The sequence below is a fragment of the Symphalangus syndactylus genome, chromosome 21 (genome assembly GCF_028878055.3).
Source record: "Symphalangus syndactylus isolate Jambi chromosome 21, NHGRI_mSymSyn1-v2.1_pri, whole genome shotgun sequence".
In the NCBI taxonomy this organism is placed as follows: Eukaryota; Metazoa; Chordata; class Mammalia; order Primates; family Hylobatidae; genus Symphalangus; species Symphalangus syndactylus.
Window position 1 is genome coordinate 46,565,100 of NC_072443.2, and position 27,304 is coordinate 46,592,403.

Genomic DNA, 27,304 nt, shown 5'->3' on the forward strand with positions numbered 1-27,304 from the left:
TTAATAAAGACGGAATGCATCAGAGAGTGGACTAACTTCTACCATTCTGTAATTCTCAGAGTTCTTCACATGTGAAATGTATCCACAGACATACTGTTTCTCCTGAATCTACTCATAATCCTTTTCACATCTAATAGGTCTGAGAACTTGCACATGACCTTTTCTGTTTTACTCTCTGTGCTGCCCTGTAAATGGCCCACATGACCAGGAGAAAAGACTGGGGCATCATTAATTAGGGGAAAATAAGGCTGCACATACATCTGAGTACATCCTCCAAGTGGCACAAACACTTAGACTCTCATAGAACTCCAGAAACCAGGTATATCAAAAGCACTGCCTATCCCTCATATCTTCTAGAGTCCACAGATAGATGGAGACAAAAACTGACCTAAGGTAACAATACACTGTATTGTGTCAGGTAGGCACAAACTAAAATTTAGAGTTGAAAGGGTCCAGTATTTTTCAAACCAGGATCGCTGGCAACCCTTGGAGGGGAGCTTGAGGGCAACAGTGAAGCCTCTTCCTTTCAACAAACTGCTCTGCTCTTATTTATTTAGATTTGGAGAAACGGTGTTCCCATTTTTAAATAAAAGTTTGAAAACTACAAACTCTTATGTAAAAAAGAAAAGCTAAGCATAGGCTGGGCATAGTGGCTCACACCAGGACTTTGAGAGGCCAAGGCAGGAGGATGGCTTGAGGCCAGGAATTCGAGACTATCTTGGGCAACACAGAAAGACTCCACCTCTAAATAAAAAGTTTTCTTAATTAGCTGGGCATACTGGCACACACCTGTAGTCCTAGATACTTGAGAGGCTGAGGCAGGAGGTTGGCTTGAGGTCCAGGAGCTACGATCACGCCATTGCACTCCAGCCTGGGCAATAGAGCAAGACTGTCTCAAATGTCTCTAATTTACAAAAAAAAAAAAAAAAAAAAAAAAAGACCAAGCAAAGAGCTGTCTAGCTGACCTGGGAGTGGAATCCCAGAGTTCTAGAATCAACTCTCTGAAGACAATCCTGATCATGATAAGGCACACACATGTAAACCACCATTTTAACTGTTCTCATTTCACAGAGGAGAAACCAAAACCAGAGGTTAAGAGGTCTGCCCTAATCATGAGGCAGGCTGACAGGATGGGGCTGGGACTACACCTCAGGGTATTGCCCTATTCTCTCTGCCACCCCTATTGCATGCATGCACACGTGCGTTACACACACACACACACACACATTACCTTCCTTGTACCTGGAATACCAAGTTACAACCATAGGAGTCCAGATGACAGGGTGTGTGGGCTCCCAAGGAGCCAATCCACAGTGTACTTTCCTGTCCATTTCTTCCAGGAAACCCGAAGTCAGACCATTTCACATCCTGTTTTGAAATAAAGTTGCAATCCATCAAGAACTAACCAACTTCTCTGTATGGTAATGCTGCCCATTTTCACTTACACATCTGTTATTTGGCAGTTGGAATATTCTATTATGGAAAATGCTACAGATGGAAGAGGTTAGGTTTCCAGGGCAGTTCAAGAAATCTTTTTAGCCAATAACATATTTGAATAACCACACTAATAGTAATCATTCAACAAATATTTACTGACCACTTACAACATGCCAGGCACTGTTCTGGAAGCTTGTAATGAATCAATGAACAAAAGAGACAAAATGCCCACTCGGATGAAGCTTACATTTTAGAGTTGGAAACAGACAATAAACAGACAGGATTATGCTGATATTTAGGGAAAGCGTGTTTTGGGCAGTTAGAACAGTGAATGCAGTGGAAATGGCATTATTTTAAATATCTCTGAGACACAACCGAAGAAGTCAGAAAGCCGTATTTCCTCTAAGCAGTGCAGATATTTGTGTATATACGCAACTTACTAACTTTGTGTACTTCAATGACCACATAAATGACGCCTTCTCCTACATTAGTGGGGTTACTTAAAACTAGCAATGCTGGAGCCTTAGGTCATACCTACTAGATCAGTCTTCAGGTGAGGGTGTCAAAATACATCTTTTGAAATATACATCCATGGATGGCTTTCAATATATTCCCCAAAGTCATGAACTTCTTAAGCGCAACGATCTTTAGAACAGAGACAGCATAGTGCTCTGGACTTAAAACTGTCCATATGCCTGGTTCTGTGGGCAAATCCTGCCCAAGTCAACTACTGGGAAAAGCCTATACTTTCAGAAGCTGATGGCGCATTTGCAGCACAGAAAAATAGGGTCACACAAAAACCCAAGTCCATGTGATTAAACAGGTTTATAAGCTAGAAAAGAAAAAGAACATACTAGTAAACCAGGCATGATGGTTCTGCCTTATTTTTATTTTAATCATGAAGTTTTCCTGTCGGTTTTAAAAAATAAAAGCAAAAAAAATCAAAAACAAAAAAAACACCCCACTTCCATGTGCAGCACATCGTTCTCCATGCTGACACTCCTTTTATCAGTAACTGCAGTCTAAATTTTCTATTTTTAGAGGGAAAACATTAACAGCTGTATTCAAAGAGAAAGGATTTTAAAGAGAAATTTAATGGATGGTTTTGAGGAAGACTAGAAAGAGCATTTTTTTTTCATTTTTGTTTTGAGTGATGAAAATGGCTGAATACGTGTACATAATTAATGTCTGTCATAGAAGGGGTAATTTTTGCAAGGTCAGCACCACTGTAAATGCACATGGCTCATATGTGGCAGTTCCAGTGGGTGGCAAAAATCCTGTTCTCTCTGCATGTAGCCTATAAGCTCCATACTGGGAGCTTACCCCTGTTTTCTCAATGCCTAATTTAGTACCTGGCTCAGGGTTAGAGCTTGGAACACACTGGCTGCTTGGGTGGGAAAGAAGAATCTGTTGACTTATGATGGTTAAAATAGTTCAGGCCAATGACATTTTTGAGTATCTACCATATACCTGGTATGATGCTGGGTGTTGGGGATACAAAAATTAATATAACACATGCCAACCCTTCAAATCTAACAATGAGCGATAATCCCATAAACAGAGCCTTTCAATATGATGTAACAAGTGCTCTGACACAATTACGCAGGGAATGCTTTAAGATCACAGCAGGAGGGCCCTGCACCCAAGCAGGGAACTTAGGGGAGGCCTCCAATTAACCTGGTCCTTGTTGAACAATTTACCACACCTCAGTCTGAAGAATTTAACTAAAGGTAGCTGAAAGCCATTCAGTATAAAAAGGAAAAAAGAGAGACTTGCCTTAGCTAAGAAGAGATAGGTTATGTGATTCTTAATCTTATAGATACATCCCTTCAGGAATCTAATGAATACCAAAGCCCCTTCTCCTCAGAAAAAAGCACACACGAAATTTCATATATACTTTCAAAGAGGTGACAGACCAACCCCACATGAAAAACCCTGTTCTAGAGCCCTGCTTTGGAAAGAATCACTGAAGGAAGATTTTTCTACAGGGTGAGGTTACTGTATGAGAAACTGAGGAGAGGCTTCCCTGGCCTCTTGTCTAACAGTAATAATGACTTACAAAGCAAAACTGTCAGCCAGGTGCGATGGCTTATGCCTGTAATCCCAGCACTCTGGGAGGCTGAGATGGGAGGACTGCCTGGGTCCAGGAGTTCAAGACCAGCGTGGGCAATGTTTGGTGAGGCTCTGTCTCTACAAAAAGCTTTTTTTTTTAACAAATTGGCTGGGCGTGGTGGCATGCACTTGTGGTCCCAGCTACTTGGGAGGCTGAGCAGGGAGGATCACTTGAGCTTGGGAGGTCAAGCCTTCAGTGAGCTATGTTTGCACCATAGCACTCCAGCCTGAGTGCCTGAGTGACAGAGCAAGACCCTGTCTCAAAAAAAAAAAAAAAAAAAAAGCAAAATTGTCAGTGTAAAAATAGACAGCATTGAGAGTTGGGATTCTCTTCCCAATTAAGTTCAGCTACTTATGAGTAGTCAAATGTCTTAAGTCAATGTGGGCCCAGGAATGTGTCTTGAGTCTTGCTAGAAACAGGAGGCCTTGTTTGGGTGCTACATCTGTAAAACCAAAAAGGGTGATCACTGGGGTGATCTGTCCTGGAGTCTACTCATACATACCTCAAGAGTTGGAAAAATCTTTAAAAACCATCTATTCTCAGCAAGTTCTATCTACACCATCCCTGAAAAGAGCGACAAGTAGCTAGCTAGTTGACCACTTACTACAAAATCAGTATCTACTTCCTGGTAGCTTACAGAGGAGGGTCCTAGATCTGCCTTCTATAACTAAAGAGAACAAGTTTATTTCCTGCCAAAAATTGCTATTTTTATCAGAAAAACTGTCCAACTTCTCCTTTATCTTTTTTTTTTTTTTTTAACCTAGACGCAGCAGCATTAACTTTTCCTTCCAATTGCTCTTCTCTCAATTTCCTTTACTTTGTCAACAGCCCTAAAGCCTGGCTCCCAAACTGAACTCCAGACACAGTCTACACAGAACCTGTATCCATGCAATTGTAACATTCCATGACCCACACATCATACCATTAATGCACTGTCAGATGGCACTTTTCTTTTTAAGCAACTAAATGATACCAAGGCTAATATTGGGCCTCCCTGTCTCTTACTTGCAAACTGTTGCTTAGCATATCTCTTCAGCATTGACTTATAGTCAAGGACTAGCCTAATATTTCCTAATTTTCCTTGTGATTTACTATTGGACTTATGGATTATTTAGAAGTGTAATGTTTAATCTCAAATATTTGGGGATTTTTCAGCTATCTTTTTGTCATGAATTTTTAATTTAATTCTGTTGTGGTGAGAGAACATACTTTGTATGATTTAAATCCTTTTAAATTATTGAAACTTGTTTTATGGCCCAGAATATAATCAATCTTGATAAAGATTCCATGTGCACTTGGAAATAGTGTTTTCTGTTGTTGGGTGGAGTGTTTTGTAAATGTCAATTAAATCAAGTTGATTGTTCAAGTCTCCTGTATCCTTACTGATTTTCTATATATTTGTTTCACCCATTATAGAGACAGAGGTATTGAAATCCCCTTACTATAATTGTGTATTTGTGTTTTTCTCATTTTAGGTTGGTCAGTTTTGTTCACGTATTTTGAAACTGTTATTGGGTTCATACACATCTGGGATTATTATATCCGCTTGGTGAAGCGACCTTTTATTGTGATGAAATGACCCTCTCTACCTTGGGTTTCCTTGTTCTGATGTTAACTATGTCTGTCTCCTCCTTTGATTAGTGTTAGCATGAAAAAGGAGTACTTACTATATGATTCCATTTTTATGAAATTCTAGAACTGCCAAACTAACCTGAAGTGACAGAAAGTAGATCAGTGGTGTCTGAGAATGAGAGTGTAGGGAGAGACAGGTTAGGAAGGGACACTGGGAACCTTTTGGACATGATCAAAATGTTTGTCATCTTGAATGTGGTGATGGTTTCTTGGGTGTAGGTATATGTAAAACTTAATCAAACTGTTCATGTTAAATATATGCTGTTTATTATATATCAGTTATGCCCCAATAAAGCTGTGTGGTTTTTTTTCGAATACAATGCTATTAGTACACTTTGGTCCCACTGTCTTGACACTAGCAGTTCTGTTCATCATTGCATTTGTACCATCAGTGCAAATGTCAACACTGTGAAATAAGCAAATATCATCTTAGAAGTATTATGAAAATAATTTTGATCTCAAAGATCCTCTGAAAGGGTGTCAGGGACCCCCACAGGTCTATGGGCCACTCTGGTTTACAACATCACAACTGTAATTACTCTATTTTTTTCTGTTCTGACTCCTCCTCTAAGTAATTCTAAAACAGTTTCTTATGAAAATACATTTTAAATCATATTCCAGATTAAAATTAAAATACTTTAATCATGTTCACAAACATTTTATAAGTTAAAATTATATAAGGATAGCATTTAAGACCCTCCCAAGTATGGCTGATGTCACCTGTCTGCTCCATGCAAGGCCCTGTCCAGTCTCCCCACTGACCTATTTTCTCTCTTTCCTTCTGGCCTCTGCTCATGGCCCTTTCAATTTCTGCCTGTTAAAGTTCTATGTTTTAGGGCCTGGCTCAGGTTCAGCCTTGGCTATGAAGCCTTCTCAACCACTTGTCCCCATATCCATCTGTCCCTTGCCTTCCTTCCTGTATGTTTTATTTGGATTACTATTTAAATGGTAAGTGACACAGAACATTTGTGTCCTATTCCTTTAACAATATTGTAAGCTCTTTGGGCAATGTTCTATAATTTTTTATTCCCGCAAACTGCTAACATAGTGCTGAATACATAATAGGTATTTGAATGATTATATAAGTGGATTTTTTCCTACTCTTACTATTTCTTGTTTTGATATTTCTCTGGTCTTTAGGACCCCTCAGAGAATGTTTTGACTTAAACCCCTAGCTTCACCTTTGTCAAATTTTCTGTGGCTTCTAGTTAATCAGTGTAGCATTTGTCAGCCTTGGTAAGAAATTCTTAATCTCTCTGGCCCTCTACTAGTTTTGTAAGTTTTTACTTATAGCCTCTACTTGAAGTTTTCTCGTATTAACTCTTTTCTTCCACAAATTAAATTCATCCATGAAAAATATGTACATTGATAAATATACTAATATGATTGGAAAATATCATGTAGCCTCGAGATGGCCTAAAAGTATGATTTTTGACACGTAACTGACTTTCGTGTATAGCAAATAAAATTAATCTTATTATTTTTTAGTTATACATCATATCGTTGACTAAATAAAGCATTTGTTTCGAACATTTTGTTCTCTACTTTCCTAGAAAGGTAGGGAATTTGTGACAGTACAAAACAAAATTTCTTGCTCTCAGACTCATTAGGTAAGAATGACAGGTTTTACCTTTTGCAATTATCAGTAATTATCATCATAATTGAAGTTATTAAGAATCAACATGTAACAAAAGGGATTTTGCCCCAAGGATGCTTCTCAGTAGATTCCATTTGATATTGTGATTTGAATCGGCTACTGAAGGTCAGAAGCCACCAGGACACAGAATCCCAAAATACAGTAGATGGAAGATTAGTTGTAACATGTCTTGGACTTTAAAACATAGCTATGAGAGCATGTTGAAATTGAGGCAGGTGATTTGGTAATGAGTAATGGCGTCTGATGGCCAGTGATGCTTTCTGATGAGACAAGTTGGAATGTAAGAATTAAGGTGTTTATCGAGCCTATCGGTGGGTAGAGAGTTAATTACCTCTTTTCTGTTTATGTACCTAAGGTAATTTTTCTAAGGAAAAAGAGACTCAGACAATTGCTAATGTATAATGTCCATTTAAGGGGCTGTTTGAAATTTGGATTGAAATATTTATCCTTCGTAAATTTTGGATAGTAATTATAGTTAATTATATTATTTTAAAAGTTGCATTTTTGGCTCGGCATGATGGCTCATGCCTGCAATCCCAGCACTTTGGGAGGCTGAGGCAGGCGGATCCCTTGAGTTCAGGAGTTCAAGGCCAGCCTGGTCAACATGGTGAAACCCCATTTCTACTAAAAATCCAAAATTTAGCCAGGCATGGTGGTGCACACCTGTAATCCCAGCTACTCAGGAGGCTGAGGCAGGAGAATTGCTTGAACCTAGGAGGCAGAGGTTGCAGTGAGCCGAGATCATGTGACTGCACTCCAGCCTGGGTGACAGGGTCAGACTCTGTCTCAAAAAAAAAAAAAAAAAAAAGAAAAAGAAAAAGAAAAAAAAAGAAATACATGAGCCTGAAAGCTTCCTAATACTATTTTTCTGATAAGAACAGTGGTATTAACAAATGTGACTTTTTGAATAATTAAATGTATCAAGTATACTGAAAATGTGTCAACATTTGGAAGATCTACTAATTCAGTAAGCCAATATTTTCCAAATGGTCCATGAATAACATTACATAAGATCCATTCTGCGCAAGACAGACCAATGGATTTTATTATAAGAGTACAGAGTTCATTAATTATAGGTTCAGATTTTATATTGCAACTAATGAACCTTTAAGAAACTACCCCTCATCAAGTTTGGTGTGGTATAAAAAAATCCACAATTATCTGAAAAGGCTGTTATTAATAAATACTCCTCCCTTTTTCAGTTTCATATGTGTGTGAGGCAAAATTTTCTTCATATACTTTAAACAAACCAACAAATTGCAACAGCTTGAATGGAGAAGCAGAGAATCCAGCTGTCTTCTTACAGCCAGACATCAAGGAGACATGCCAAAATGTACAATAATCCATCCCTCTAATGACATTAAACATTTTTGAATATAGTTATTTTCTTAAAAATATTATTATGTTAACATATAGTGGGTTCTGTCATTTTAAATAAATTAATAAACATTTTAAAAATGTACCCATTTTAATGTTTAACTACCCACCATTTTATGACAGATATAAGAAAGCTTGAAACAGCAAGTAATAAGACTTGGTGGCTGAATGAATTAAACCAACACAGGTACCTGTGATGTAAGAAGACTTGGTGCCCAGAAAATTTTGAGACAAAAGATGACATAATCTTAATGGACTCGGTTATTCATAGCAGAATTAATTGCCATAATATGAGCTGACAGAAAACTCATTCAATTCAAAATATCAGATGTTATAAGGGCTCAGTTAGAATTCCAGCACATTGCAAAAAGGCTGCCCTTTATATCTGCACTTAATGGACAGGTCACATACTGCACAGTGATGCCTTGCCTGGGATGGGACAGAACTACTAACAGGGTCAGATCAAAGACTCATCCAAGGCAGAGTGAGCCTACCCTCAGGACAGAGAGTCCCAACAGGACTGAATGTATGCACACCCTCTGTAGGCACAGCAGTAATTAAAGCTCTGTAGTAGTTACAGCTCTGAAGGCAGACTATTTGGATTACCCCTTCCTAGTTGTATAATCTTAGAAACGGTTTACTTAACCTCTTTGGGTCTCATTTTTCTTAAAATGGGGATAATTATTAAATCATAGAGTTACTTTGAGGATTATAAGTGTAAAACATTAGAAAAATTCCCCCAAAAAGTAAGTACTTGATCAATGTTACTACTAAGCAATATTTTACCTGAAATATGGAGTAAAGTACTAGTTTAATTTACAGAGTGGTGGGGGATGGGTATGAGAAACATAACAAAACACTTTTAAAGTTAACTATGAAACCTGTAAGTTCCATAATTAAAGAACCATAAAGTGATCACAATTAAGGTTGTAAGAAAAAACATCTACCTTAAAATTATCATTTAAAAATGGGTAAATAGTAGATTTGGTATTGACTTTGAATTCAGAGTCATTTACTGAATGTTTTTAAAACCTATGCATTTCTTTAATGGGTATGAGAATGAAAATACATTCTCAACTAACAACTATGACAGGCTGGGCACAGTGGCTCACCCGTGTAATCCCAGCACTTTGGGAGGCCGAGGCTGGTGGATCACTTAAAGTCGGGAATTTGAGACCATCCCGGCCAACATGGTGAAACCCTGTCTCTACAAAACAATACAAAAATTAGCTGGGAATGGTGGCAGGCACCTGTAATCCCAGCTACTGGGGTCAGGGGGCAGGCGGTGGCTGTGACAGGAGAATTGCTTGAACCCGGGAGGCAGAGGTTGCAGGGAGTCGAAATTGCGCCACTGCATTCCAGCCTGGGTGACAGAGTGAGACTCCATCTCAAAACAACAATGACAACAACAACAACAAAAACAACTATGGGGCAAGGTGACACATTTTTCCTTTTTTTTAAATAAAAAAGCAAAATTAAGCCAGGCGCAGTGGCACATTCCTATACTCCCAGCAACTCGGGAGGCTGAGATGCGAGGATCTATTATAATAACTATGTTAACATCAGCATTTACATCTTGACTCAACATAAAAAAGAAAAATATACACTGAATGGAAAATTACTGAGAAGCCAAAGAACTATCAGCCTATATGAAAGCCAAGTCCAGAAAGTGGGTGGTGGCAGAGAGGAGAAGGGGTGAACAGCCTGCAGGGATGGTGAAACACTTCTCTCCACAAAGAAGGGGAGGAAGAAGGACTCTGGAGCCTTGGCCTGAGTCGGGGCAAGGCAGAGTCCTCCAAACAGCCTCCAGGATGGCTCCCATTCCTGCCCCACACCTAAGACACATGGAAACAAGAGCAGAGAGTTTGCAAAATTATCTCACAAAATAAACTGCCAGTTTAAGGTAGAAAACACTTAAAAGAAAAGAGGATATGGTAGTCTGGAAACTCTGTTGTCAGTTATGTCAACATACGGCAAAGAACTTCCATAATTTTACTTCTGCAAGTCACTCCCACACTTCTACAGGGCTTCCACTACCAAATACTAGGAGCCAAGTGTTCTCTACCTCAGGCCATGAACTGCCAGAGAAAACAGCTGTCCAAAACCCCTAGAGCAGGTAGAAATTACAGCAGCAGCCTGGTCACAGCCCAAGGAATGCTCCTTCACAGAATCAGCTTTATGCTTTCATCTGCCTCACTGATGGGACAAGAACTTAAATGGAGGTCAGGAGGCAATGAAGTTTTATACACAATCTATGCTTCTAATGTACTCCAAACTGACTCAAGCACTGTTTAAAAGCAAAGGAGGGTGTGTAGGAAGTTTAGGAGTAGGAAAACAAGGAAGCCAGCTCATCTGTGTGAGCCAAACGGTACACTTCTCTTCAGCAAATCTTTTGGTTTGAGTGGGTGAAATACCCAAGACTCATGGCGATTACTTATGAGAGAAAAAGGCAGAGAAGGTGCCAGGGAGATTCTAATTTGTGATCCTTTCTCACAAACAAATTCCTACCAAGATTAGAAGGAAGGTTCTGACTTACCTGGAAAAGATCTGTCTTGTCTTCAAATAGACTGACAAAATATTTATAGTCAGCATAAGCCCAGAACTTGGAATGGTCATAATCTCTAAATGGTCCAGAAATACTAGACTGGTCACAGTTCCAGGTCAGAAACTCTTCAAGTGTAGCTTCTACGTAATTACATGTCGTTTCAAACTGAGGAACTGCAATGTAAGAGAATGCAACTTTAAATGTATAATGAACATATTTCCTAATTATTGTTTTTTTAAAACTAAAGATAATTTCAACCAAAAAATTAACTTTGAAGACTAATTAAAAATTTGTTTTGAGCCAGGTGTGGTGGTGCATGCCTGTAATCCTAGTTTCTCTGGAGGTTGAGGCAGGAAGATGGCTTGAGCCCAGGAATTTGAGACTAGTCTGTACAACAGAGCAAAACCCCATCTCCAAAAAAAATTAGTTAAAAAATTTAAAAATTAATTTGTACTTGTTACATAATGAGTGCCATTTACAAAATTCACAATACTCAGGATTAAACATAAAAGTATAAAGCACAGTTTTAACCTTAAGATTAAAGACTACCCTATGACTAGATTTAGTAATCCAAACTTGAGGATTTAGTAAATAAAAACTTGAGGCACTATACAGTTAAATGCAAAATTTTATGCTGCTGACACTTAGAAAAGGCAAAGACCACAGAGATGAGGGTTGATCAGGAAAGCTTCAATAAAAGATGTATTATCTGTCCACAGTGGCTTGTTATTATGGGTATGACTCCAACGAGTCAAGATTGGAGTCTTGGATTGACGCAAAAACTATTCTAAAAGAATGATGAAATTAATTTTATTTTTGCAACTTAACAAGGAAGTTCATATTTAAGAAAACTGATTATGACTTCCTTTACAAAACATGAAATCCTTTCAAAACGTGATGTAGATCAGTTAGCATAGTGCTTGACACAGCAGATTTCAATAAATGTTCACCACTATTTTTTTATTTTTTGTTTTTATTTCGAGACAGGGTCTTGCTCATCATACAGGCTGGAGTGCAGTGGTGCAATCTCGGCTCACTGCAACTTCTGCCAACCAAGTTCAAGCGATCCTCCCACCTCAGCCTCTCAAGTAGCTAGGACTAGAGGCTACTCTAGTAGCCACCACCTCTGGCTAATTTTTGTATTTTTTAGTAGATATGGGGTTTCGTCATGTTGGCCAGGCTGATCTTGAACTCCTGGCCTCAAGTGATCTGCCCACCTGGGCCTCCCAAAGTACTGGGATTACAGGCATGAGCCACTGTGCCCAGCCAATGTTAGGCACTATTACTAGTACTTCTTATCCATTCATATATTTACTTGGAACCCTTTAAAAGTTAGCTGAATCAGTAGCAGGAAGAGAAGAGTATTCACATTCTTCTTTCAACAGCCTTTATCTTTTCTCTACGTTTTTGCCTGCAACTGCTTAGAATTATCCAATAATCTTTTTCCTTTCCCTTCTTTTTCCTAAGCCACAGAATGGCAGAGAGGTAATAGAGGTAGGGTGTATGTCAACGAATCATCCTAATTCATCCACTTTAACTTGTCACCTCACTTTGAGAAGCAGGAGAACTTAACTAGGGCACATTTATCTAAAAGATTAAAATGTACATATTCAAGAACTATTTAAATTTTAACAATTTTTGTAAAGCACTTAGTGCCTGGCACATAGTAAACAATCAATATACATAAACTCTTAACATACCAACATTGGCCAGGTGTAGTGGCACATGCCTATAATCCCAGCACTTTGGGAGGCCAAGGTGGGAGGATTGCTTGAGCCTAGGAGTTTGAGAACATCCTGGGCAATACGGTGAAACCCTGTCTCTACAAAAAATACAAAAAAATTAGCCAGGTGTGGGAGCACGTGCCTGTAGTTGCAGCTACTCGGGCAGCTGAGGCAGGAGGATCACTTGAGCCCTGAAGGTTGAGGCTGCAGTGAGTAGAGATTGTGTCACCGCACTCCAGCCTGGGTGACACAGTGAGATCCTGTCTCAAAAAAACAAAAAACAACCAAAAAAATTATCAACTTCATCAAAAATTTACCACAAAAGCACAGAAGTACATAAAGTTTAATTTTGACAAACAAAAGTGCATGCGGCAAGAAAGCTGCATGACTCTGGGAAATAGGAGTCATTTCTAAAAGATTTAAGTAACTCCACTGTAAGCCTAAACATATTATACTGTCTTAGGAGTTTTCACTTCCTAGAATTCAGTCCAACTGAATACTAAAGCCATTAAATGAGCTACTTGCCCCTGGGGTGGACTAAGCAGGACTTTTCTGTTGAGGCCAGTTATCTCAGGCAAGCCTGATTTGCAGCCCCCAGAACCTGGCCTCATTAGAAGATTTCATTTTCTGTTACAGCAAGCTCTGCACATTAAAAAATGTTAAATCTAAGAATGTAAAAATTACATATGAGAACTGTTACTGTCAGGGGAAAATTATCATGAATGGAATGAATGGAAATGACAGATCTTTTCATTTTCATAATGATATAATTTTTTCACGCTTTCCTGGTAGTAGCATCATTAAAGGTACTGCCCTGATTTTTTTATAATGACAATTTCTCTCTGGGTAGTACAGTTGTTATTCTTAGTTTGTCTTATGCAATGAAATTATTCCTTTCTAATTTTACCATGATTCTTTCATTTAACGTTGAAGTGGTCTAGGCAACTATCATGTTCATCCTACTTACTGTAAAGTGCTAGGTAAGAAGCTCAACTGAGGTCAGGATTTGGCAGTAGTGTACAAGCTGAGCTTGCTTTTAATTATTATAAAAAGGGGTCCTAAAATAGTTTCTGCACAACAGGATAACAACTATTTCTCCATTTTGTTAAACTTTCATCATTTTACAAATAAGAAATAATACGTGATGCGTAAACTCTAAACAGGTCTTTTGATCACTCTATCCTCCTGCTTTCAGATGTTCAGGGTTATTTCTACAACTGCTGGCCAAATTTACTGCCAACTGAGATACAACACTGCCACTGAGCACGTATCTTGGGAAACAAATCAGATCCAAAATGCTGTGTGATGTTCTCTATCTGCTTCCTAAAATAAACTAAGGAACACATGATATTAAAAAATGCCAATTATTAACACTTCTATTTCTAGTATTCTAGATAAATTCTAACCAAGACCTAAGACCTAAAACAGAAATAAGAAATATACTCAACAGAGAGGAAACAAAGTTATCCTTACTTTTAAAATCATATGCCTGTCTAACTAGAAAACCCACAAAACAACAAAAAACTACCTAGACTAATAAGTAGGTACACACAATATAAACGCACAGAAACAAATGGCTTTTCTCTATGACCAATCACAACCAGTAAGAAAACTGTAACAGGCAAAAATATTTCCTTCGTAACAGCTATAACAAATTTACAATATTTTAAGGAATCTGTAGACCTATATAAAAACTATAAATCATTTTACTGAGAGCCAAATAGACTTGATAAGTAAAGATAACATGTTCCTGTGTGGGAAGATACAGTATTATAACAATGGGATTAATTAATTATAGAGCTTAATGAATTTTCATTTGAAATCCCAACAGGATTTCTTTACAGTGAGAACTTCGTGTAACTCTAAAGTTTATTTAGATGTACAAAATTCAATAATACCTAAGAAAAAAGGGTAATTAGGGAGGATGAATTATATATTCAAATATTAAAATACATACCAGAACTAAAATCATGTTTTAAAACTGTTTTACTGGCCCCCAAACTGGTAGCTTAATATGTGGCCCAAAAACTGATGCTGGAATATACAAGAATATAGTAATATAATAAAGGTGATTTCCAAAGTCAGTAGGGTAAAAAATAAATATTTAGTAAATGGTACTGGAATAAAATTTCCAAATTTAGCTATTTGTGTAAAAAAAATTCATTGACTACCATATACCAAAATAAATAAGAAATGGATAGTTAAATGTAAAAAAGAAATCACTAATCAATTAGAAAAAAATTATTAGAATATTTCTCTATTTTCAGGATAAAGAAGGAATTTCTGAAGTTAAAATAAAAATGTTAATAAAGCATTATTTGATTATATAAAAATATAAAACTGTGAAGCTAAAATGAGAAAGCAAACAATAACTAGGAAGCTTATTAGTTAACAACATAATCTTCTCTTTTTTCATTTGTTTTACTTTTTTTTTATTTCTAGAGGCAGGGTCTTACTCTGTTGCCCAGGCTGGAGGGCAGTGGCATGGTCAGAACTTTGAACTGCTGGGCTTAAGCAATCCTCCTGCCTCAGCTTCCTGAGTAGCTAAGACTACAGGTGTGCACCATCACACCTGGCTAATTAAAAAATTTTTTTTGTAGAGACAGGATCTTGCTATGTCGCCCAGGCTGTTCTGGAACTCCCAGTCTCAAGTGATGCTTCTGTCTAGGCCTCCTACAGGGCTGGGATTTTAGGTGTGAGTCACTGTGCCATGCCACAATCTTCATGATATATACGAAGAATTCAAAAAAATTTTTAAACCCTAAAATCCCAATAAGGAAATAGTCAAAGACCAATTATCAAGAAAAAATAAAAATTACTAATAAACATGAACATATGTTCAACATCACCAGCAATCAAATAAATGTGTTTTTCTTGGGTTTTTTTTTTTTTTTTTTTGAGACAGAGTCTCACTCTGTGGCCCAGGCTGGAGTGCAGTGGCACTATCTTGGCTCACTGCAACCTCTGCCTCTGGGGTTCAAGCGATTCTCATGCCTCGCCTCCCAAATAGCTGGGATTACAGGTGTGCACCACCACGCCAGCTAATTTTTTGTATTTTTAGTAGAGACGGGGTTTTGCCATGTGCCCAGGCTGGTCTCGAACTCCTGAGCTCAGGTAATCCGCCCACCTCGGCCTCCCAAAGTGCTAGGATTACAGGCATGAGCCACTGTGCCCGGCCAAATAAATATTAATTAAAATAATGAGATAACATTTTTCACGTAACAGGGCCTCGCTCTGTCTCCCAGGCTTGAGTGCAGTAGCCTGATCACGGCTGACTGCAGCCTCGACCTCCCAGGCTCAGGTGATCCTCCCATCTCAACCTCCTGGGTAGCTGGGACAACAGGTGCACGCCACCATGCCCAGATAATTTTTTTGTACTTTTTGTAGAGACAAGGTTTTGCTATGTTGCCCAGGCTGGTCTTGAACTCCTGGGCTCAAGCAATCCTCCTGCTCCAGCCTCCCAAAGCGCTGGGATTACAGGCATGAGCCACCATGCTCAGCCTGAAAGATTTTTAAGATAAATTTCAGTTTTGGCCAAGGAGTAGCAAAACAGGAACCCTCACATGTTCTGAAAAGAATGTAAATAGAAACCACCTTCGTGCAAAGCCCTTAGCCGTATGTTTCAAAGCCTTTCATGCTTTCACTTCACAAATTGAATGTCCATTAGGTGCTCAGCCCATGATGAGATGTGGCCCTTGCCCTCACAGAAGTGACCTTGAGGGGAAAAGGCTTTAAATAGGTAATTATACAACCATGTGATTACAACTGTGCTAAGTGTTAATAAGAAATACAAAGTGTTCTGAGGTAATTGAATAGTCACACCTGATTTGGGGTATGGGGAAGGATAGATTTGGTCAGGAAAAATGACATTTAAGCTAAGATCTGACAGAAGTAGATGAATTAATTAGGTAAAGTTGGGGGAAAGGGAAGTGAGAAAAGAGAGGCTAGACACAGGGAACTACATACACATGCAAAGGCCCTGAAGTAGGAAGAAACAAAGCCCTGGAAATACAGAAACTGAAAAATGCTTGTCTGGCCTGAGCTCAGGGAAAGAAATGATGCTGGGTCTTCCACACCACAATGGACATTTTGGTTTTTAGCCTAAGCATAACTGGAAGCCATTTAAAGTGTTTTAAGCAGAGAAATAAGATTAGATTTGTTTTCCTAAAAGTCGTCTCTGGCTTCAGTATGAGGAATGGTGTGGGAAGGGAGGGCAAGGGGTGCAGAGAGACTGGGATGAGGCCACGCAACTATGGAGGTGAGAGAGAGTGAGCAGGGTAACGCCCACTAGAGGATGGCTGTGGAGACAGACAGAAGCAGGCAGATGCTAGATATTTAGGATGTAAGTCACTGAGTCACAAGACACCACTCAAGACAGGCAATCAGAATGACTCAGAGCTTCTGGCGTAAGAAGCTTCACAGATAGTTCTGCTACTGATGATAATGCTCATATCCTTTGATCCAGTAACTCTCCTTCTAGGTATCAATCCTAAGGAAGTAATCAGAAACTTTGACAACATTTGTTTGCAAAGATGTTCATTACAGTCTTTTTAAAATTTAAAACTTGTAAGCAATCTATCATCAAAACTTTAAAATAAATTATGATACTACCAAACAATGAAATATTAGGTAGCCATTGAAAAATCATACAATCTCAAGAGAAGCTGCTCAGAGTAAAGGAAAAAAAAAAGCAAGCTGTGAAAATTAATGTAACTTTATTTTTAAAATACAAAAAGGCCTACATGGGCATACCTCAAAATATAACTAGTGATTATCTCTGGGTAGTGGGACATTTGCAAGTCATATACTTAATAAGGGTAGTATCCAGAATATATAAAGAACTCTTTTTTTATAACTCAATAATAAAAAGACAAAAACAATTAGAAAATGGGCAAAGGATTTGAATAGACATTTTTCCAAAGAAGATATACAAATGGCCAATACACACATAAAAAGATGCTCAGCATTATTAGTCATTAGGGAAACACAAATCAAAACTATAATAATACTTCCCATACACTAGAATAGTCATAATTTTTTTTCTTTTTTTTTTTTTTTTGTACTTGTAGTAGAGATGGGGTTTCACCATGTTGGCCAGGCTGGTCTCAAACTCCTGACCTCGTGATCTGCCCACCTCGGCCTCCCAAAGTGTTGGGATTACAGGCATGAGCCACTGTGTCCGGCCTAGAATAGCTGTAATTTTTAAAATGGAGTGTTGGCAAGGATGTGGAAAAAACTGGAACTCTCATACATTGAAGGTGAGAATATAAAATGGTGCAGCTGCTTTGGAAAACGGTTTCTCAAAATGTTAAACACAGAATTACTGTATGACCCAGCAATTCTACTCCAAGAGAAATGAAAATACATGTCCACACAAAAATTTGTAGATGAATGTTCATAGTAGCATTATTTGTAATAGCCAAAAAATGGAATGACTCAAATGTCCATCAACTGATGAACAGATAAAATGTACATATTCGTACAACAGAATATTATTTGGCAATAAAAACAACTGAAGTACTGATACATATTACAACATGGATGAACCTTGAAAACACACTAAATGAAAGATGCCAGGGACAAAAAGGCCAATATTAAATGATTCCACTTATATGATATATTCTAAGTAGTCAAATTCATAGACACAAAGTAAATCAGTGGTTGCCAGGGCCTGGGGTAAGGCAGAATGGAAAATGATGGCTTAAGGGGTACTGGGCTTCTTTATGGGATACTAGCAACATTCTAGAATTAGATAGTAGTGATGGTTGTACAATATCGTGAATATACTAACAGCCAATGAATTGCATACTTTTAAATGGCTAAAATGCTAAATTTTATGTTATGTGGATTTTATTTAATAAAAAAGCACATTGTCTTTACTAAAAGCTCAGTCATTTCTCACCACCTCAGAGAGTTATTTTCCTTTTTTGTGTGCTTAAGTATTAACTTGAAAATGTCAAATTACTGTGTCTTATCTATAAAATGGGATAACGGCAGCTCTGTACTAACGTTTTAGAAAGATTAAGAAAGCTAATACTGTATGTGCAAAGTATTCATGACTGTGCCTGAAACAATAACTTTAAATAAATGTTAGCTATTGGTAGTATTGTACTTGGAGTCTAACTAGAATGTGAAAAAATTACTATTTCTATTTTTCTCCAAATTAGTGTCTAACAGACACTTCAATGAGAGGCAGATTTCTTTGACTAAAATCAAGAAGGAAAAGGCACAATTTGATTTTTATGTTATTGCTGCTGGTCTAAGATTGAATTTTAAACAGTTTGGTCTCTGATTATAATGAGATGACAAGAGTTCCAGGTATATTCAACATGCTACATCTGTCACAGGAGTACAAAGGGGTTCCAGACACCAAAAACTAAATAATTCTGTCAGCTATACTACAAGGTCGAAATGAGAGAAAGCAGCTTGGAGCAGCAGGAAGGGAAGCTGGGGACTTTTCTAGTTCTCCTGAGCTATTAATAGATATTAATAAGCCACTTTACCTCAATGCTTAAAAACTGAAATTCTAGACTACCAAACTTACCCATATTGAAATACAAGTTAAACACCAGAAAAATGATTATAGACTGTCTTAGATTAGAAACAGTAGTTTTAGAGTTAATGGTAAATTACCTAAATTTTAGAGTTAATGGTAATTGCTTTATCTGAAAATAGGGCAAACAAATCAAAATGTTATGTCTTCAGAAAAGACAAGGCAAAATCTATTTGCTTAAGAGAATAAAAGAGCGAGCTTTACATATGTTTCATGTTTGTGCAATGCAAAACAGGTCCATCAGTCAATAAAGCAGAGGGATAAAATTACAACCAAGTAATTATACAACTATAAATAGTGCCTGAAGCCACAAATAAAATGACACATTCTACTTGAGGAAAAAGTGGATGAAACTATTAGATTAGTATTGGTCTAACAGGAATATAAATAAGAGCACATTAACAAATATTTATTAAGTGTCTAACATTTAATGAACCACAATAATGTCTAGCAATATACATATAAGATACATGAACAAATACATTTTGTATGGGGTTATAAACTATAGACTGTTTTGTCAGACAAAAATAAAAAACACTTAAGCCAAAATGTTTTCCAAATCTTCCAATAAAACGTTCCTATATGTGCAGTGAATGATCAAAAAAAGGATCAGAAAGAAAGGATTCTCAAGAGATCAGGAGGCCACTGCTGGGAATGCAGGGATGTTCCTGAAGAGACATTATGATGGTGATTACCTATAGTCATACCTGTGCTCATGCTTTTCATCCCCATTCTGAATCGTATCCGCTTGCCATGAAGGACCTCTGAAAGGTATTTAGCATTCCAGTGTCGTGCTGGCCAATCAAACACCATGTTACAGAAGATTGCAGGTTGTTGTAAAGACATGATAATTTCTTTTGCTTTCTCTGGCATAAAAGGTTTGACATGTTTACCTAGAAAGAGAAATGAATAGAGCAATAGATAGAAAACTATCAAGTTTTTTCATACAATATGGAGAAAAAAATAGCCAATATTGTTTTTATCATGGCAAATCATTCTCTACAATTACAATGATGTATACTTCATTTACTGCTGTTTACATACATATGTGCCCTCAAAAGACCTAATTCTTTTCTTTTTTTAGATCCAGGGGTATATGTGCAGGTTTGTTACATGGGTATATTGTGCAATGCCAAGGTTTGGGGTTCTATTGAACCTATCACCCAAATAGTGAGCACAGTATTCAATAGGTAGTTTTTTAACCCTTGCTCCTCTCCCTCCCTCCCCTCTTTTGAAGTTCCCAGTGTTTATTGTTCCCATCTTTATGTCTGTGTGTACTTGATGTTTAGCTCCCACTTATAAGTGAGAACTTGTGGTATTTGGCTGTTTCTGCATTAATTTAGGATAATGGCTTCCATCTGCATCCATGTTGCTGCAAGGGAAATTTCATTCTTTTTTATGGCTGCGTAGTATTCCATGGCATATATATACACACCATATTTTCTTTATCCAATTCACCATTAGTGGGCACCTAGGCAGATTCCATCTCTTTGCTATTATGAATAATGCTATGATAAACACATGAGGGCAGGTGAAAAGACCTAATTCTTAAATGATTTTTCTCATACTAAAATTTAAGTGTTTAAATTTTGGTAGATATTTACAATATTCGATGTCAAAAATGAAACTTTAGTGTTAAAAAAGGCTTTCCAACTACATCTTCAAATTTTAAAAGATATGATTTTTTGGAAAATACTACCTCCTAAGTAGAGGATTATGTAAGAAATGCTGACGGGAACTACTCTCGAACAACTAGAGTTGCTGGAGTCAGCCACAATTCTACTTGTTATGTCACAGGTTAATGCCAGAAAGACTACTGAGTCAATATAGCAGTCAACCTGGGAGGGGAAATATTATTTTTATTGCAATTTTAAAAGGATAAAAGATGTACTTAGATGGCAATCAATATTGATCCTTGGTTTCAACTGCATCTATAAACAGTACAGAAGAGCTGTACAAACCAACACTGGAACTTACTATTTAAATAAATTTCACAGAATCATAAAATATTAATCTTGGATAGGACAGTAAAGATTCGTATTTTTTTAATAAAAGAACAAGCAAGTTTCTCTTTTAAAGACATCTTAAGATGGCAAGTTTTTGGGGAGGTTTAAAAAACGCTTTATACTCTCTGACTCTCAAAACATATATTTATGATTCTCAAGAACAATCAGCTAACCCTCTATTTTAGTTACTTTATCTGTAATTACACTTAATTCAAAAATCAAGAAAAATTCATAAATAACCCAAATTCTTCTATCACCCAACCTTCTTCTCTATGATAAAAGGAAGAGGGATAGGGAAGGAATCATCAAAGAACTTGAGTAATTTGTGTTTGTCTAAAGGTAAGGCTTGTTTTTAAAGAAACTGAAAACTTAAATCAGTTTGGCCTCCTTTCTCAGACAAGGGCAAAAACTTGGAATCCCTTCTTAAGCCCTCAGTGAAAGTCAGCAGGCTCTAAGCCCTTGGCAGCTGACATTTTGAGAACAATCTGTTACCTTCTACACAGCCATCATTCTAAATGAGGAGGGCAACGTGGATGCTTAGAAGGGAAAGGCAGAAGACTCAGGGAGTGCGTGCAGTGACAAAGAGAAGGCACCCTTGGTCTCACTGAAAAGCAGCCCCTGGTTTATCTTCAGGTGACCTTTACATGGTAAAGAGCCTTGTAAAGGATAACATTATGTAACCAAGAATACAATTTTCTGTTTTTCCTTGACATGGTTGCTTTTTGTTGTGTTTTTCACTTTTGACATGTACAGCAACTTTGCATTCAAGTTCTTCATCCTTCCATACAGGCCTATGAATCTAAGTACAAGATTACCTATATTGCAGTGCACCAAATCTTCCTGGTCTTGATGTGCCTGGATTCTGTGTGTATGAAAATGAACATCCACATTTTTTTATTATATGTTTTTAAGGTTTTGCTGTAGACTACTTGTTTGGAACGTCAAATTTCTCCTCTACCCTCTTAAAGTCTCTAGCTGTGACTGATGTAAAACAGGTTAACAGAGAAAAGCATACAAACATTATTCAGTATTTTTTACATGTACATGGGAGCTCTCACAAGAAAAATGAAGACCGAAAGAAGCAGTCAGAGCTTAACATCTATATAGTAGGTTGGACAAAGAGTAAATTTAGAAAATGTGACAAGACAAAGAAGCTGGGTGAGTGCAGTTAATTGTGGAAAAGTGACTGGGAAGACAAGGGTTGGTTTAGCAAGGTTTGTTTGTACAGATTTCTCTCAGCCTTATTACCCATCTTTGGTTATAAGAATGTCTTCCTTGTTCCTGGTACAGGGAGGGCAACTTTGACATGGAAGTTTTACCTCCCACTTTTGGGAAGAAAAAGGGAGCTCAAAATGACCTTCTTGCATTTGCTGTTTTTCAGTGCCTTTTTTTTTTTTTTTTTTTTTTTTTTTTTTGAGTCTTGCTCTGTCTCCAGGCTGGAATGCAGTGGTGCAATCTTGGCTCACTGCACCCTCTGCTTCCCGGGTTCAAGTGATTCTCCTGCCTTAGCCTCCCGAGTAGCTGGGACTACAGGCATGCACCACCATGCCCAGCTAATTTTTATATTTTTAGTAGAGATGGGGTTTCACCATGTTAGCCAGGATGGTCTCAATCTCTTGACCTTGTCATCTGCCCACCTTGGCCTCCCAAAGTGCTGGGATTACAGGTGTGAGCCACCGTGCCCAGCCTTTTCAATGCCTTTTACCCAAAATAATCAATATACCAAAGTGGCATATTTGGGGGTGGCATATTTTGATCCCTATACTATAAAAAGCTATAATATATTCATGTTAAATAGTATTCTGTTTTTCATGGCATATAAATTGGAATCATCCTTTGGGAAACAACTGGGAAAATGAAAGAACTGTTCATTATCTCAGTAACTCGTGTTATAGGAATTTACTGTAACAAATAATCATAAGCTATGTATAGCACACACACACACACACACAAATGTCTACTACCACACTATAACAACAAAAAATGTAAACAACCTAATGCCCCAAAGCAGAAAAATATTTACTAAATTATGACAAGGCAATCCCATAGTATACTATATCCACTAAAAATGAGGGCTGTCTAGAAATATGTAGAGATGTGAGGTGGGAAGGGAGAGTTGGACCTGAAGTTGACTCAGAGAGATATTGCAATAGCCAAGTGATAAGTATGATACGGGCCTGAACAACAGGGGTGGCAGTGAGTAAGTCAGAGATGGTGAAGATGAAGAAATACTAAGAGAATAATATCAAAGGCTATTACAACCAGAGATGTGGGGTGGGAGTCAGATGCAGCCAAAAGACTGAAGTGTCTAGACTTGGTGACTTGCCTTAAGAGAAGTCAGGAACAATAGCTCATTCTGTTGGGAAGATGAGTAGTTTGATTTTGAACACAGGCATCATAACAATACCATACATTTAACTGTTTAATGCTTCACTGTTTACAATGCACTTTTACATACATTAAAAGTGCTCATCTCACAAGAAGCCTGTAAAACAAATGCAGAGACGGTAATTCCTTTCCATTAACTGAAGGAAGAAATGGAAGCTTAGATGTCAGAGGACTGGAACCAGATTTATCAGGTCCCCTCAGTCCAAGTCCAGTGCTCTTTCCACTGCACAATCTTATTTCTAGAGAATTGACTGTGCGACTTAACTAGGGCTAAAAACTCAGAAGAAAAAATATAACCTGAAAGGATACACAGGAAAGCTCAATTCATAATCATTCACATGTGCTCCGGGGAGAGAGGATTGTTTTGAGGAGCGCACGAGTGTATGTGCACGTACGTGCACTCATGGCAGGGAGTGCTAGTCGCCTGTGACAAAGACTCTTTGCTTGGCCAAACTTTAGTCAGGCTTTGATTCTTCTGCTAGGTCCATCTATGCACTTCCTTGTAAAACCCAGTTTTAGGAAAGAACCTTGCTAAGTCAGTTTAGCAAGAACTGCCCCCATCCCTGATATCTGATTAGGTTCTTCACCCTCAACCAACCTCCAGGTGATATCTGATCACCTTGGCCTGCCTTCAGCAAGAATCCTGTTAAGTTGGTTTTGCCAGATTTCCCCTTACCCCTGATGTTTCCTCTTAGTAATTTCTCATCCACTGACTCTGCTCCTTGGCTGTAAATTCTCACTTGCCCATGCTGTCTTTGGAGTTGGGCCCAATCTCTCTCCCCAACTGTGAGACCCCGTTACAGTAGTCCTTATATCTATGGTGATGGTCCTGAATAGTCTTCCTTACCATGCTTTAACAAGTGTCACTGAATAATTTTTTTCTTTAACTTCTACTTACCCAATACTCATTCTCTTCCTCATTAAAAGAACTTTGGGCAACAGGAGTGACTGAAAAATTTTATTTCCCAGACTTCTTTGCAGACAGGAGTAGCCAAATATAGATAGATAGATAGATAGACAGACAGACAGATAGATATGGTATATATATATATATATATATATATATATATAAAATTTCCGTGTGTGTGTGTGTGTGTGTGCACGCGCGCACGCACATATGGAAGTTGTGAGTCAGCCTTTTTGCCCTCATCCTTTTCTATATACTGCCTGGAAAGCAGACATAATGATTAGCCCTCTTGAGAGACAAATGAAAGGTCCAGGAAATCGCAAACCTTAACCAAAAGCATGCAAATATGTTCATCATTGTGCTACTGAACCAACTACTACCTCCTGAATCCTTTTAGATTAAAAAAAAAAAAAACCCCTTCTAGTCAAGACTGTTATTAATTCACAGCTGGTATAACACCTTGCTTTCTGAGGCCATCGTTTTCAAGGATAACCATATTCTCCCTCTACAGTGTTCTGTGGCTTGGCCTGGATGAATCATGGCTGGTCTGACACACTGTAGCATTCTTTCAGTTCTAAGGTTGTAAAATATTCAACCTTTGAACATTTTGCTTCTGGAACTTTAAAGGGCAGAGAAAAACAGAAGCACAAGTTACTTTAGGGTAGCGATTTATTTATTCTACTTACCTTACATTAGAGCCAATAGATCACATGGCTTTGATTATTCCCAAAATGGTTCATATTTGGGTAGATATAACTGGGTAGCCTTCTATAAATATGTACACAGGCGACAGTAACACATGAATAGTGTTTTGACAAAAAAGCTACAAAGAAGTAAATATTTCTTCTTTAGCATAAAGTTAAATTTAAATAATTTAATTATCTGATCTAAAAATCCCACACATCCCAGAGATTATTTAACAGGAGGCCTCCAATACTAAAATTTGCTGAGAGAGTGCCTGGCCTAGTGACTGGTATATATTAAATGACAAAACATTTGCTAAATGAATGAAAGCACTATGAAGTGTGCGCAAAGCAGAGTAGTAGGATGTTCACCATAACAGGAAATTAGCATATTTACAGAATTTCAGGCCCATCGTGAAATAAAACAATCAGCTGGTTGTGAGATAAAACCAATTTAGCTTCTGATAATTTAATCAACAATAAACTGGGCCATTAAATTAATGAATTTAAATGTTACAATTTCCTTTAAAGAAGAATGCATTGCTACCCTATATTAGTTAAACAGCCTATGGATGCACCCAGTTATTCCATGCTAGAAATATTTTGCAAAGAGCTATAAAAATTCGGAAGCAACCTCAACAGTCTTCAAAGGATAAGGGTATTTAGGTCTAAACTTGCAGCAGGTAGTAATTTTTAACTGGATAATTTAGAAACTACTGAAAAAAAACAGATTAGTGATCTGGGTGTTACGCAATAGTTTTTTGTCTCTCCAAACGTAGGATGTTCTCCAGTCAATTTATTACAGCCACAGTTACAACTAATTCTTTGGAGATAGTGAAACATCATCAAAAATAAATTGCGTCCTTCTCAGTAATTTTTTTAAATTAATGTAAAGTACAAGATAATTTGAAACCTAATTTCTCTGAGTATGCCAACTATCTGGGGTCAGTCAATTAACACCTGGCCTGGATTTGTATGAGATTTAGACTTTAAGACAAGAATAAGGAACATTTACCATGTGTCCAGAACACTCCGAATATTAATAGAATATAACCAAAATCTTGAAATTGAAATTAACTTGTCTCTCATCAGATATAATTTTAATGAAAAAATTAAAGATTTTTAAAAACCTTCAGAAGTTGACATGAGTAAGTCACACATTACAATACAGAGAATCACTATAATGATACAGCATGAATTTAAAACTGGGTCCTGGCACAGTGAGATCATTTATTTCTGAATGTATACATCTAAGTGAATATATGGTGTTTCATCAAACAACTATCGTATATACATATAAGAGAGTTTAAAATCTCTGGAATGGTAGATATTAGGGCAAAAAATAATGACCATTTGGGCCATGTTAGAAAAACCCAATGGAATCGTGCAAGTACCATTTAACAAAACAACTGGATTAGTACTAAAGACTGAATGGTAAAACTTACACCAAAAAGAATTTTTCATTTTGTAGCCACTATTTTAAAATGTCAGAATTAAGAAAATTCTTAAAATTTTGTAGCCACTATTTTAAAATGTCAGAATTAAGAAAATTCTCCTGAAAGGTAACATAATGCTTAAGTAAAATGATGGCTAACCATAAACCTTTGAATTTCAAGGTCTAGAAGGTGATGTTTATCACTGAAAAAAAACCACAAACGTTAGTGCTGCGGCTGTTATGACCTAGCCTTATCAATACCAATGCTTGGTGTGGCAGTGAACACGCAGGAAGTTCAGGCTGGGCACCTGAGACAGTTACATGCTGGATACTTACCAAGGGTTCATGAGCTTTTTAGCTTCTTTCCATCCTCCAACACTTATAATGCTTGTCCATTTAACCCAGAAAACTTATCTTTACCTCAAAAAATGGCTCATAAATTCAAAAGTAATACTAGTCTTAAACCAAAGCAAGAAAAAGGAAATCTGTCTATATTTTAAGTGAAGTTAACACTAGAAGGAATGATGTCTCAAATACTAAAGGTTTTTGCAACGTACCTCCAAAATTTCTGCCAAAATGTTTCCATTGAACCCCAGCCTCCCCTAAGTGAATTTTCGATAATTTAAAATAAATGATTATTTTATCTTACTTTTCCTCAAAAATATTCAACGGTAAGGTCTTGAAAAGACATCTGCACACCCATGTTCACAGCAGCACTATTATAATAACTAAGTGGTGGAAGCAACTCAAAGGTCTGTTGACGAATGGATAAGCAAAATGCTTACACATGCAATGGAACGTTATTCTGCCTTAAAAAGGAAGGAAATTCTATCATATACTACAACAT

At 37.5% G+C, this 27,304-nt stretch overlaps 2 protein-coding genes across 5 annotated transcripts in view; both read right to left on the reverse strand.

Annotated features, from left to right (window-relative positions):
- Nucleotides 1-27,304, reverse strand: part of KPNA1 (karyopherin subunit alpha 1) — a 310,494-nt gene that overhangs the window by 259,824 nt on the left and 23,366 nt on the right. The window lies entirely within an intron of this gene.
- Nucleotides 1-27,304, reverse strand: part of HSPBAP1 (HSPB1 associated protein 1) — a 48,360-nt gene that overhangs the window by 15,863 nt on the left and 5,193 nt on the right. For 2 of the 4 annotated variants that reach the window (XM_055259298.2, XM_055259299.1), the window contains exons 2-4: nucleotides 19,746-19,931; nucleotides 10,753-10,934; nucleotides 1,232-1,368 (exon numbers count right to left, since the gene is read on the reverse strand). In XM_055259298.2, the coding sequence (XP_055115273.1) occupies nucleotides 1,232-1,368; nucleotides 10,753-10,934; nucleotides 19,746-19,931 (505 nt within the window). Of the gene's footprint in view, nucleotides 1-789; nucleotides 872-1,231; nucleotides 1,369-10,752; nucleotides 10,935-19,745; nucleotides 19,932-25,025; nucleotides 25,163-27,304 lie in introns of all 4 variants that reach the window. The other 2 variants (XM_055259300.2, XM_063630666.1) reach the window with 2 other exon arrangements.